Source organism: Alexandromys fortis, unplaced genomic scaffold (assembly GCF_014885135.2).
Source record: "Alexandromys fortis isolate MF-2015 unplaced genomic scaffold, M_Fortis_MF-2015_v1.1 scaffold_283, whole genome shotgun sequence".
Classification (NCBI taxonomy): domain Eukaryota; kingdom Metazoa; phylum Chordata; class Mammalia; order Rodentia; family Cricetidae; genus Alexandromys; species Alexandromys fortis.
The window spans coordinates 988,000-1,001,780 of record NW_026068164.1 but is presented as its reverse complement, the minus strand read 5'-3'; the positions used below and the strand labels follow the sequence as shown (position 1 = coordinate 1,001,780).

The 13,781-nt window shown below is 44.6% G+C and overlaps 1 protein-coding gene across 1 annotated transcript in view; it reads left to right on the top strand.

Moving 5' to 3' along the window:
- Positions 1–13,145, top strand: part of Hdac3 (histone deacetylase 3) — an 18,642-nt gene extending 5,497 nt beyond the window's left edge. Inside the window, exons 4-15 of the mRNA XM_050127949.1 lie at positions 3,622–3,703; positions 3,846–3,902; positions 4,014–4,069; positions 4,344–4,477; positions 5,801–5,881; positions 6,262–6,335; positions 6,475–6,539; positions 8,078–8,167; positions 8,283–8,341; positions 8,590–8,669; positions 8,941–9,098; positions 12,434–13,145. Coding sequence (XP_049983906.1) covers positions 3,622–3,703; positions 3,846–3,902; positions 4,014–4,069; positions 4,344–4,477; positions 5,801–5,881; positions 6,262–6,335; positions 6,475–6,539; positions 8,078–8,167; positions 8,283–8,341; positions 8,590–8,669; positions 8,941–9,098; positions 12,434–12,503 — 1,006 coding nt within the window. The 3' untranslated portion in view covers positions 12,504–13,145. The remainder of the gene's footprint in view (positions 1–3,621; positions 3,704–3,845; positions 3,903–4,013; positions 4,070–4,343; positions 4,478–5,800; positions 5,882–6,261; positions 6,336–6,474; positions 6,540–8,077; positions 8,168–8,282; positions 8,342–8,589; positions 8,670–8,940; positions 9,099–12,433) is intronic.
- Positions 13,146–13,781: the final 636 nt, after the last annotated feature.

The window sequence follows — 13,781 nt, the reverse complement described above, 5'->3', positions numbered from 1 at the left end:
CCTCCCTCCCTCCCTTCCTCCTTCCCTTCCTTCCTTCCGTTTGTTTTGGTTTTCAAGACAGGATCTTCTTAGGTAGCCCAGGCTATCACTGAATTGGTGGTCTTCCCACCTCAGCCTCTCAGTGCTGGGATTCTGGGTGTTTTGTGGTGCCTGACTTCCCATGAAGCTTTTCTTGACAGCCTTGGCCCACAGTTCTGTCCTATACACAGTGTGCTACTCATTTGGTGTTGGTGTCTTTCTTCTTCTTCTTTTTTCTTTTCTTAATTGTTTTTGCTGCTTCTTCTGAGTTCACTTCCCAGATCTGAGAATGCAGAGTCAGCTCTGAAGCTGAAATGTTTTTGGGAAGTAAGGGAACACTCCCTTTGGGCATTTGTGATCCATCAGTGGTCCCATCAAATGTAAACTATAGCCATATTTATCTATACTCTGTGTTTCAGAGGATCATCTCCCCCCCTTCTATTTTAAAATTAATTTCAAATTGCTTCCTGGCATGATGGCTAAGCCTGTCATGCCAGCTGAGAAGGCATAAGTAATCTAAAATTCATAGCTAAATTATATTTTGGGGAAGAAGCAAATCTTAAGTCTATAAGTCTCTCTTCTCACTTTATCCTTTACCTATTTCTTCCGGAGTTTATCTTTTTTGGTTTTCTGAGACAGGGTTTCTCTGTATAGCCCTAGGTATCTTGAACTAGCTTTATAGACTAGCCTGGCCTTGAACTCAGAGATTCATCTGCCTCTGCCTTCCACGTGCTGGAATTATAAAGACATGTGCCACCATGCCCAGCCATGGTATTTATCTTTACATTTTCAAGGAATAAAATTACTGTTGCTAGTCCTCCTAATCTATATATTTAGATAATACCTACTACGTGCTAGGTACTGTTTTAAATGCTTTGCAGCCAGTCTCTCAATATCAACAACCCGTTATCAAGCAGGGCTTGCTATAGGCGTCTTTGTAAAGAAGAGGGTATCAGGGTACACCTGGTGAAACAGCTTGCAGCCCGGCCTCACTGTCACTAACTACATGGGTGAATGTAGGTTGTCCGCCTTCTGAATCTGGCTTACAATCATACTTCTCTACTATATTATCTCTCTTTTTTTTTATGGTTATTTACTTTTTTTAAAAAAAATATTTATTTATTTATTATGTATACAATAATCTGTCTGTGTGTATGCCTGCAGGCCAGAAGAGGGCACCAGACCTCATTACAGAGAGTTGTGAGCCACCATGTGGTTGCTGGGAATTGAACTCAGGACCTTTGGAAGAGCAGGCAGTGCTCTTAACCTCTGAGCCACCTCTCCAGCCCTATGTTATCTCTGATTGCTGTTTCTTCTTATCAACTTTAGATGTTGTCTAACAAGCCATTGGTGTGGAGTATTAGCATACCGTCCTACTCTCTCTTCTCTCTCAGTTCGTGATGCAGTAATAGCACAGTTTATATCATTGATGTATTTATTTACTTGGAAATTTATTTTTTCATTTATTTACTTATTTTTGAAGGAGTAGTACATGTGTCAGAGGACAGCCTATAGGAGTAGATCTCCATATGGGTTCTACAGATTAAATTCTCGTTGTCAGGCTTTGTGACAGGCCCCCCACCCCAAATCTGCTGGGCCGTCTTGATGCTTCCTTATTTGTACGTTTGCTTGTTTATTTACGTAGAGACAGAGCCTCTGGAGCCTCTGGAGCCAAGGTTGTTTAGCCAAAGATGACCTGAACTCTGCTCCTCCTTTGCCTGCTTCAGCACGTTAGGATTATGGGTGTGAGCCTCTACCTCTAGCCTCAGCTTTTTTTTTTTAAGACAGGATCTCACCTTGTAGCCTTAACTGGCCTGGCACTCCCTCTGTAGACAGTCTGGCCTCTGATCTTAATGCTGGGATTAAAGATGTCTACTACTACACCCAGCCTTCACATTTTAAAATTTATCAGTATTCTATGGTTACATTACTATTATTATTATTGTTTTGGCTTTTCTCCCCCACCCCCCATCCCCAAGACAGGGTTTCTATGTGTAGCCCTGATTGTCCTGCCACTCTGTAGTCCAGGCTGGCCTCAAACTCAGAGAACTGTCCGCTTTTGTCTCGAGTGTTGGGACTAAAGGTGTGTGCCGCCACCACCCAGCTATACTTACATTATTATAATTAAGATTCCAAGTAGTACTACTATTTAATTTATTTTCCTGTATATATTTTTGTTTTTTCTAGAATTGATAATTATCTAATCATATTTTCTTACATGGCCAGTGTGTAGACTGCACTGGGTTTTGGAGACCTAAGGCTTGGGATTTATTTATTTAGTGTGACCCTTGGGATTGGTTGTGTGTGTGCTTTGCTTCTGTGTTAAAAATTTAAGTTTGAGGGGCTGGAGAGATGGCTCAGAGGGTAAGAGCATTGCCTGCTCTTCCAAAGGTCCTGAGTTCAATTCCCAGCAACCACATGGTGGCTCACAACTCTCTCTAATGAGTTCTGGTGCCCTCTTCTGGCCTGCAGGCACACACACAGACAGAATATTGTATACATAATAAATAAATAAATATTAAAAAAAAAGAATCAGTTTCAAGAGTGTATAATTTGTGCTTCCTCAGAAAACCCTAAGGTAGAGTAAGGTAACAATCATATTTAAAAAAAAAAATTTAAGTTTGAGCTGGGCAGTGGTGGCACACGCCTTTAATCCCAGCATTCAGGAAGTAGAGGCAGGCAGATCTCTGTGAGTTCGAGGCCAGCCTGTCCTACAGAGTGTGTTCCAGGACAGGCTCTAAAGCTACAGAGAAACCCTGTCTTGAAAAACGGGGATTGAAAGCATGTATGCGCCACCACCACCCAGCGCCACCTCAGTGTTTTAAAACAAGGTCTCTCACTGGCCTGGAACTTGCTAAATAGTCTGGACTGACTAGACAGTAACCCCTTAGGTCTGTCTCCCAGAGCTGGGATTAGAAGCATAAGCCACCAAACTTGACCTTTTTCCATGGGTTCTTAAGATCTACTCCTCCTTGTAACCCAAGCACTTCAACTGACCAAGCTGTCTTCCCAGTACTGAATATTTCCTTTACTCTACAAATGTGGTCAATCCCTTCTCTCACCTTCGCCCTAAGCTACTATTGATCTCATCTCTATCTGCGTATTTGTTGTTTCTAGAATGTTATGTAAGTGAAAATGTACAGTATGTGGGTGGAAATCCACATAGGTGATTTGTGGCTTATTGTGCTAACAGTGAGCTAAAGGCTTTCATTAGTTGTCTCACTGTTAATGGTTCACGCCAATGGGTTCTTTCTTTAAAATGTGTAACCACAAGGAATATCGTTGCACATTGTTCAAGTGTGGTACACACAGACACCTCCTATGATGAACAACCTCTTTTGGCTCAGCTTATTCACATTTTCTTGTGTACCCAAGAACCTGTTTGCTTTGCTTCCCAGGTAGGATACAAACTCCCTGGCAGTGAACATTTTTATGATTCCTGTACTATGCTTTGTATGAGGCTTGGCACAAGATTTAGTCCAAATATTTTTGTTGAATAAATCTGAAGATGGCTCACGTGTGGAGGAGGAGAGGGGAGCTGCTAGAGGGTGGTGATGGAGTTTGGGTGGGGAAGGAGGTGTAATTCTACTCTCTTTCCTACAGTCCAGTGTTTCCCGGGCTCTTCGAGTTCTGCTCCCGTTACACAGGCGCATCTCTGCAAGGAGCGACACAGCTGAACAACAAGGTGATGTAGTGATGTAGCCCCAGTCTGTAGTCCTGGTCCCATTTCCCCTGGGTCTCCAGATTCAGGACCGTTTATAGGCTTGACATGGAACCCGGCTTCAGGGGTGGGCAGGAAGAAGACTGAGTGGGTATTTGTCTTTCAGATCTGTGATATTGCCATCAACTGGGCTGGTGGTCTACACCATGCCAAGAAGTTTGAGGTAAGGCTGCAGTGGGAAGAGTGGCTGCCAGAGGTTAGGTGGTCAGAATGACAGGGTTGGGGTAGCTGAGTAGAAGAATTGTTCTTCTGCCTATAAATCCATCTCCCATAGGCCTCCGGCTTCTGCTACGTCAATGACATTGTAATTGGCATTCTGGAGCTGCTCAAGTAAGTGCTCCAGGAAAGTCTGTGATGCTTTTCTCAGGGGGCTTCTTCAGCGCCACAGCTTGTCCCTGCTGCCGGCTCACTTGTCAGTCCCCTTTGTCCCTTTCCTTCCCTGTCTCTAGCTGAGGATGAAGGCCTAGGCTTTCGGGAGGAAACTTGGTGGGATGGGATTTTAAGTGACTTGGAGCAGACTCTAAATATTTCCCAAGCTTGTATTGGGGAGGAGAAGATGGGGAATTCACCTCTTCCCCAGATCTTGGCTTTATCATCACACCAGGTACCACCCTCGGGTGCTCTACATTGATATCGATATCCACCATGGTGATGGCGTTCAGGAAGCCTTCTACCTCACTGACCGGGTCATGACTGTGTCATTCCACAAATATGGAAATTACTTCTTTCCTGGAACAGGTAGGATCCCTGCATCTTGTGTATTCCTTAGCTCTTTGTGTGTTTTGTTTTGAGACAGGGTCTTGCTCCATAGCCCAGGCTAGCCTTGAACTCCCAATCCTTTTTAATCAGCTTCCTGAATGATGGGATTATTTTGTCCTCTCCTCAGAGAAGCCTTTCTGATCACTCCATTAAATTAAGTTAACAGGTACCTCGCCCTGTCTCTTTTTCTCACTGCTAGTTACATTTATTATAGTTTTTTGTTCTTTCTCTTAGTCACTATTCTATTGCTGTGAAACCACAGCCAAGGCAACTCTTATGAAAGAAAGCATTTACATGGGGGCTGGCTTCCAGTTCAGAGTTTAGTCTGTTATCATCATGGTGGGGAGCATGGCAGCATGTGGGCAGGCTCTGCGCAGGAGTTGAGAGCTACATCCTGATTTGTAGGCAGGGACACTCTGGGCTCGGCTTGAATTTTTGGAACCTCAAAGCCCACCCCAGGTGACACTTCCTAATCCTTCTCCAGCAGTGCCACTCCCTGACTAAGCATTCAGATATGCTAAGGGGGTGGGGGTCGGGGGTCATTTTCATTCAAACCATCACGTCCTCCTTCCTTATCTCGTACCACAAAAGCATGAGTTTGGTGGAATTTCATTAGGTCTGTTCATCACTGTACTCTTACACCTCGCATACATCTTAGCACACAGTAGTTCCTGAGAAATATTCATTGAAATGAGTGTGATGGCATATGCCTGTTTTCTCAGTAGGCAGGCTCGGAAGGCTAAGGTGGGAGGGTTGCCTTAAATTTGAGGCCAGTCTGGGATATATAGCTACACTATGTCACACACACACACACACACACACACACACACACACACACACACACACAGAGAGAGAGAGAGAGAGACAGACAGACAGACAGACAGACAGACAGACAGAGACAGACAGGACTGGAGCGATGACTCAGCTGTTAAGAGCATTTACTACCCTTGCCGAGAACGCAGGTTCTGTTCTCAGCACCCACGTGACAGCTCACAACCGTCTGTAACTCCCAGTTCCAGGAGATCTGATGCCCTCTTCTGACCTCTGTGGACACCAGGCAGGAAGACACACACCTGTAATCTTAGCAATCAGCAAGCTGAGGTGGGGGGGGGGGAGTGAGGGTTCGAAGGTAGCCAGAGCAACACAGGAAGTTCCTGGGCAGTCTGAGTTATATAGCTGTTGACCCGGTATCAAATGAATGTAAGTTGCTGGAGCCTTAAGAGAGGATGTGGTAGAGGGCAGGAAGGAACAGCTGTGTCTTGGAAACTACCTTGCATGACTACTGTACCCACTTTTCTATAGGTGACATGTATGAAGTTGGAGCAGAGAGTGGCCGCTATTATTGTCTCAATGTGCCCTTACGGGACGGCATTGATGACCAGAGTAAGTACTGCTGGCCTCTCCACGCTCACTTCCCCCGTGTTTTCTCTTTCAATTAACCTTTTCTACCTAGTGTTGTCTATTGTTGGGCCAGGTGTCCTTAAGGATGAATGGCCTTCAGAGGGACCACGAACCCCTGGAATTTGTATGCATATAGTATGTGTTTGTGCATTTTTATTTATTTGTTAATTTTTCTGGGAAGAAGGTTGTTAGTGTTCAAACTCAGCAGTTTGTGATTCCTTCCAGAAGTTCAGAACCAGGGTTTGGTTCTGTGGGTTGCCCCTTTCCTGGGCTACATGCTCTCTCAACCCCCTTTTTCCTTTTGTTCCCTGTCTCCCCATCCCCTTGGGGTGCCAGGTTGCCCACCTTTGGCCCTCTCCCAGGTTACAAGCACCTTTTCCAGCCAGTCATCAGCCAGGTGGTGGACTTCTACCAACCCACATGCATCGTGCTTCAGGTAATGCTGTTAGCACCTCCCTAAGAGGCCTTGCCTGGGCTTGAGGAAAGAGTTCTGGGAAGAATAAGTCCTTCAAACTGGTGAGGGAAGGACTGATCGTTCATGTTACTGTAGCCATCTGGGTTTCTTCTTTGTGCAGTGTGGAGCTGACTCCCTGGGCTGTGACCGATTAGGATGTTTCAATCTCAGCATACGAGGCCATGGGTGAGAACTGCTTTCCTTCTTGTTCTTGTTGGTATTTAAAGTTGCATTTCATCATCATCATCACCATCATCATTATTTGTGTATGTGTGCATCCTTGACCAGTCTTTGAACTTGTGATCCTCCTGTTTTAGCCTCCCAAATTCTAGGATTACCAGCTCTGGTCACCACACCTAGCTTGGGAATTTACTATAGACAGCATGCTTTGGGAAGGGTTTTCTAAAAAGGTGAAATGGGAGTGGAGACCTGGACACTAAGAAGGAATGATCTCTGAACGGAGAACAGAGAATCGTGCCCTACGCAATGAAAAGGGCCAGTAGAAAGCCCAAAGACCGAAAAAGAGCTGCAGTCTTGATGAAGAAGAAATAAAACCAGTGAGGCCAGAACACAGTGAGGTGCTGAAAGCTGGCCAGGTTGAGAGTGCACAGCTATTAGACCATGGATGATACAAAACCGTGGAAGGGTTTTAAACAGGGAAGTGACATGGGCCAGTGAATTTGAAAGTGGTTGATTATTCTGACTGCTAAATGAAGAAAGGTTTGGGGTGGGAGTCAGAGCATAGGATGGGTAGTGGAAAGCCAGTTATGAAGCCATTAACATTGTTTGGGCAGGGGATGTAGCGGAGAGAAGTTGAGGATTTGAAGATGTATGCTGAAGATTAGAACAGTCAGTCTAGCTGGGATACTGATGAGAGTAGTTGAATATCAGGTAGGGTGCCAGGGAGAATATTAAGCAAGACAGAGTGAGGGTGTGCTTTATTTTAAAGTATTTATTGAGATACAAAATATTAAATATACTGTTTTTAAAGAATTTTGCTTATTCATTCATTTGTGTGTGTGTATGTGTGTGTTCATGTGTGAGCACAAGAAGTAGGTAGTATTGGATCTCCTGGAGCTAGAGTTACAGTGATTGTGAGCTGCCCAGTGTATGTGCTGGAAATGGAAACTCTGGTCTTCAGGAAGAGCAGTAAACACACTTAACTGCTGTGTCAACTCTCCAGTCCCTAGAGTACACTAATCTTGAACAAAATCTAATCTTGAGGCAGGAAGGCATTGGGTGGGGACCGGGTGAATAGCACACTCAGTAAAAGTGCTTGCTACACAAGCATGAAGACTTGAATTTGATCCCCAGAACCCATGTAAGAATAGCATGCATTTATGATTCATAATCTCAGTCCTGGTAAGGTAGAGACAAGAAGATTCCTAGGGCTTGGTGACCAGTCATCTTAGCCTAATTGGGAAGTTTCAGGCCAAAAACTAAAAACTAAAAAATAAATAAAAAACAAAAAGAGGTGGATGGTACCTTTAGAACAATCCTTGATATCGTCTGGCCGCTCTGTACATATGCACACACATGCAGGCATCAACACACATGAAGATTCATACACATCTACACAAGCAGTCACACACAATGCCACTGTGAGTTCTACTGCCCAGAACAACATAGAGAGCGTTTAGTAGCCAGTCTCTTTGCCTGGCATTCAAGTGATACCTGGTGTCACATGTCTTGGATTCACCCAGTCCTCTTATTGCTTCTGACAGGGAATGTGTTGAATATGTCAAGAGCTTCAATATCCCTCTCCTCGTGCTGGGTGGTGGTGGCTACACTGTCCGAAATGTTGCCCGGTGCTGGTGAGTCCTCCGTTCTCTTTCTCCTTTGTGGTTCACTAGGGACTCTTAAGAAATTGGAGGGATGGTCCTTGCAGCCCACATGGTTAGCCCAACCCCCTCTGCTTGCTGGTTTCAGGACATATGAAACATCTCTGCTAGTAGAAGAGGCCATTAGTGAGGAACTTCCCTATAGTGGTAAGGTCTACCTCATGGTGCCCTTCCCCATTCTCACCAGTCCCCAGAATGACCTTGTTTGAAGGCAGATGGGAAATGGTGTGTTCTGGGAGCTCTGCAGACTAAACCTCTGCCTGGGCTCAGAGCAGAGCAAATAACTTGTGTACCTGGGGACCAGGATGGCAAAAGATGGGAATGTTGCGGGACTCGCCTTTTTGTATCTCAGCTGTACTGCTTCATCCCTCTCCTAATCCCTTCCCATCTCTAAGAATACTTCGAGTACTTTGCCCCGGACTTCACGCTCCATCCAGACGTCAGCACCCGCATCGAGAATCAGAACTCACGCCAGGTTAGCAGCTTGGAGAAGCTGGAGACGCGATGAGAAGAGGACTCGAGAGGTCGGGGAGGTGGGAAATAGGAGAAAGCAAGAGAAGGAAGTCCTGGCTGTCACTGTCACACTTACCATTGTGGGGAAGCCCAGGATAAAGTAGGGACAGTTATCAACTGGGATCTGAACTTAAAATACTTCTTAAAACCAGGATGTTCAGGGTAGAAGGCAGAGAGAAGGGTGTGTATTCTGGGAATTCGGGAGCTGCTGACTTTTCTTTCCTTTCAACTAGTATCTGGACCAGATCCGCCAGACAATCTTTGAAAACTTGAAGATGCTGAACCATGCGCCTAGTGTCCAGATTCATGATGTCCCTGCAGACCTCCTGACGTACGACAGGACTGATGAGGCTGATGCCGAAGAGAGAGGTCCTGAGGAGAACTACAGCAGGTCTGGGCCAGGGGCTTGAGTGTCTGCAGAGGAGGCTTCTGAGTGGGAAAGAATGGGAAGACACTAGTTCATCTGGCCCAGGCTTATTGTCTCCTTTAGGCTGCAAGTTTTTTATCTTTTTTGACACTTTCAATAACAAAACAACATATTTATTTAAAGTATTATAAACAGCATCAAAATGTTTTTGCACAGTCCCATACTCATTCCACGAAAGTAACCATTATTAGTGGTTTGACTTATGTCTTACTTGATAGATCATTTTCTGTAGATTATAGGAATTATACTTCTACATGTACATGTATACATTCAGAATTTTATTTATGTAGTTATTTTCTTTTTCCTTGATGTTTTGTGTAGATCAGACTGACCTTGAAATCAGAGATCCTTTGCATGGGCCCCCATAACTAGTTCTTTCTTGGTGTTTTTGAGATTGGGTTTGGCTGTCATAGCACAAGCTGGCCTTGGGTTCATGGAAGTTTTCTGCCTTAGTTTCCTAAATGCTGGGTTAAAGGCAGGCACCACCCAACCCAGTTTATACATTTTTTTGTGAATACAAATAAGGTTATTCACAATATGTTGCTTTGACTTACACTTGCCTGTTTTCTTTTTTTTTTTAAAAGATTTTTTTCCAGGGCTGGAATGACTTGGTGGTTAAGAGCACTGGCTGCTCTTCCAGAGGACCCAGGTTCAATTCCCAGCATACACCTGGCAATTCTCCACTGTCTGTAATTCCAGTTCCAGGGGATCTGACACCCATGGCAAAATACCAATGCACATAAAATTAAAAAAAAATTTTTTTCCATGTCAGTATATATAGATCAGTGTTTTCTCCATTGTATCAGCATTGTTTGGGGATAGCATAATGTAATCAATTACCACTCGTGGGTATTTACATTATTCCCGATCCTACTTCACCCCCTTTTTTGTGGCTATTAAAGTATTAAAGTAGTAAAGGAAGTGACCCTGAATCCCCTTAGATAATACATCTTTGCATGCTTGTTTTAGTGGGTCCGATTTTCAGAATTGTTGATGTTAAAGGTCATATGTAGTAAAACCTTTTATATTTACTGCTAAATTGAAAACTTCCAAAAAGTCTTCAGTGGTTTAGTTACATTCGTTTTTTTTAACCTTTTATTTATTTTTAGATTTATTTATTTTACTTTATATGTGTGGTGTTTCACCTGTATCTGTTTATATGCACCATTGTGTACCTCGTGCCTGCTAAGGTCAGAAGAGTGTGTCAGATCCCCTGGAACTGGAGTTAAGGGTGGTTGTGCTGCCATGGGGTGCTGGGAAGAGAACCGAGGTCATTTGCAATGGCAGCAAGTGCCATCTCGTCAGCTCCCTGTTTATAGTCTCGCCAGCACTTTACTCGGTCCTTCTGAGCGCTGAACCAGACGGGTCACTGCCCATATCATTCTGTTTTAAGGGTTCTTAGATTTATTTGTTCATCTGTCTTCTTCCGGTTTGAGAATTGTATTGAGTGAGGTGTGTGTAAATATGTAAATAATCTTTATCTTTCTTAGATCTATGTTGAAATATTTGTAGCTAGAATGAAATAGGGAGGGAAAGATTAGTATTGATTTTTTTTTTCTGTTTGTTAATCCTTGAAGAAATTTTTAGAAAATGAAGAACAAGGACAGCAGAACCCAGAAGGGCCTAGAGAGATTGAGAGAGAGAGACAGAGAGAGAGAGAAAGAGAGAGAGCGAGAGACAGACAGACAAGGACAGACAGAGATACAGAGATTTGGTGGGAAACAGATCTCCTTACAGATTTTACTGATATTTGGCTCTGCTACAGATTGGATGACTTTGCAGTTCCTTCTAGAACCTACTTTTGGGTCATAGAATTCTGGCCTTCATCTCTCTCCTGGACTTGGTCTTGACTGCTTTGGCCCTTGGACTTCCCCAGCTGCCCTTCCCCATGGGTAACCCCTTCTTCCCTGGCTTGGGCGAGGAAGTATTGAACATCTGGCTCAGACTCCTTCCAATCATCGTCTCCTTGCATCTTCTGGTCTCTCAAGCCTGACTTCCAGAATGGATTTCCACTGTCTTTGCTGGTTTGTCTACAGTGTTTCTGAGTTCTCCCTTCTGTCTAGGTTTGCCTTTTTCTTCTGTAGTCACATGCTCACATCTGGTTCTTGTCTCTGCACTGTTTAGCCTTCTGCACTGCTGGCAGGAACTTCTGTTTCTGAGCCTTGCCTCACTGTCAGGCTACCTGCTGCCATAGCTCCAGCTAGCACATGACTTGCCGAGGTCTCGGCTCCACACTGAGTACTCCATGGTGTCATTCTGTTGCCATCAGACAACCCTAAGAGGTGGCTTTTATCCTCAGATGACTAGAGGAAGAGCCTAAGTAAGGGTCAGAGATTAAGTAACTAGGGTTCTGCAGCTAATATCAGGACTGAGACCCAATCCTAAGTTTTAGAGGTGATAGAGATGGGCTTACTGAGTAGACACGACCTTGTCTGCCTTAGTTCCTTAGCTTCTCTTCAGTGACCTTCTCAATTCTCTCTTTCAAAGAATAGTGTTTCAAAAAGAAGGAAGCCTGTATTTAGTGCTTACTGAATCCTCTGTTGGTATCGCTTCCTTCTTAAGGGAGTTTTAACATCGTGTTCGCCTTTGCTCATCCCTTTCCCCGTGTCAATCTTCCCCTCACAACACCTTTCCCCGTGTCAGTCTTTGCTCATACCTTTTCCTGTGATAGTCCCCCTCAAACCTTTCCGTCTTCAAACAGTTTGAAAACATCCTGCACTCAGGTCCCTTAGCTCATCTTCTGAAGCTACTTTTGTCTGCCCGCATAACCCCCAACGGTCCTGGTCTCCTTGACCTTCTAGAATGGCTCAGTTTCCTTGGATATTGTGATTTCTGTACTTGTCTTTTTGTGGCTTAATGCAACCTTCCTGAGATCTGTGCCCAGCCAGCTTCTTCACGGAAGTCAGGTATTTCATGCTCAGAGCAGGTTCTCCTTGTAACTGTAGGTGAAATGTCATCCTCTTATTCATCAGACTCAGTCATGTAGAACTCGACACATTTTGAAATTATTGTATTCATTCGTTTGCTTTGGTATTGCTAGTTTCATGAGGTAAGCTTTGAGACACTGTGTGGAAACCTTATCTGGCTGAGTCTCTGCTGTTTTGCTAGAGTCTACAGCAGTACCCAGCACACAGATGTCTCCATGTATTGGATACATGGATTGCAGTAAGTCCCTGCCAGTAAAAGGAGAGGAACTGGCTTTGGAGAGAACTAATGGTGAATTGGCTCTGGGAAGAGTGCTGGAAGGAGTCTGGAACTTGGAAGAGTGGGTTTCTAATCTCTTGTCCCTTGCTTTGCAGGCCAGAGGCACCCAATGAATTCTATGACGGAGACCATGACAATGACAAGGAGAGCGATGTGGAGATTTAAGAGCAGCATGGATGCTGTGTCCCCAGGAATTCCTTTTCATCTCTTGGGTGGGAAGGAAAGTATGCCCCCCCCCCCAAGTCCTGAACTGGGTACCTCCAAGGCTTTTACTAACTCTGGTGAAGGGTTTGGAAACCACACATGGTTCTAGAATCATTTACCCCTTTTCCTCAAACTATCATAGCCTGTTGATGGTCCCCATCGGGGATGAGACAGGAGCACAGATCTCTGAACATTATGGATAATGAGTCGTAGAGGCTGTTCCCCAGCCCCTCTGGCCCTGCATTTGTTCCCTCCCTGCTTCCAACTAAGAGGCTTTAGAGATAAAATTTTGACACCTCTGACTTCCTCCTGGGTTCCTCTGCTGCAGTTGTTGCTTCCATGGTAGGTGAGCAGTGAGGGGGAGGAGCGCCTGTCTCTCTGAGCCCTTAACTGCAGACGGAATGCAGTGGCAAGTAGGGGAGGCTGTGAAGATGTCCTGTTCTAACTGCCTTTATGTCCGTTTTACCAGTTTTTAATCCAATAAACCAATTGGTATTTTTTTGTACCTTTCTGGGAATTTTAATTCTTGTTAGCTACCTATGTATGATGGGAAAGGGAACTAGAGATGATGATGTGTATAATAAAATCGTTAACATTCATTCAGCACTTTGTTAGGCCCTGTGTGTGTATTCTCCATGGATCATTTTACTCAAATGGGGAATTAATAGAACATTGCTGCTGAAGAGCTATATTGACCTGGGCAGATCACTGGCCTGAGAAGGTGTAAAAGATGGCTTTAGTTATGCGAGCAAGCGTGTTTGAGATGAGAGTGTAAGGTGGTAAAGAGGTCCCGAGATAAGCACAGTAAGTGCTCAGCCGCGCTGCATGTGGGAAGCTGCAGCTGACGGAGACACAGGGCTGGGTCCTGTATGCACCACAAACACAGACCCGTTTCCGGAAGACTACAGTTGGGCATGGTAAATGTGGGCGTTGACAGTGGTACAAGAAAAGAGTGTTAGATGGGCCACTCTTGCTGTCCTTTCGTTCTGGCTTAGGAGTAAGTAGCATTGGAATTCTCCTGGACAGCCTGCAGTGAGGGCTGGATACCTCTGTGCAACTTCTCCAGCAGTTGGAAGGCTGAAAACACACGGGAGATGAAGGCCGTATTTCAGAGACAGCAAAGTTAGGAGTACTGGAGGCTCCTGTCCTCAGGGATATACACTTGAAATCCTTTTCTTTAGACTTCAGGGTTATTTAGTCCTCCCTATAGACCCTGTGTCAGGTGGATGTAGCCAGGAG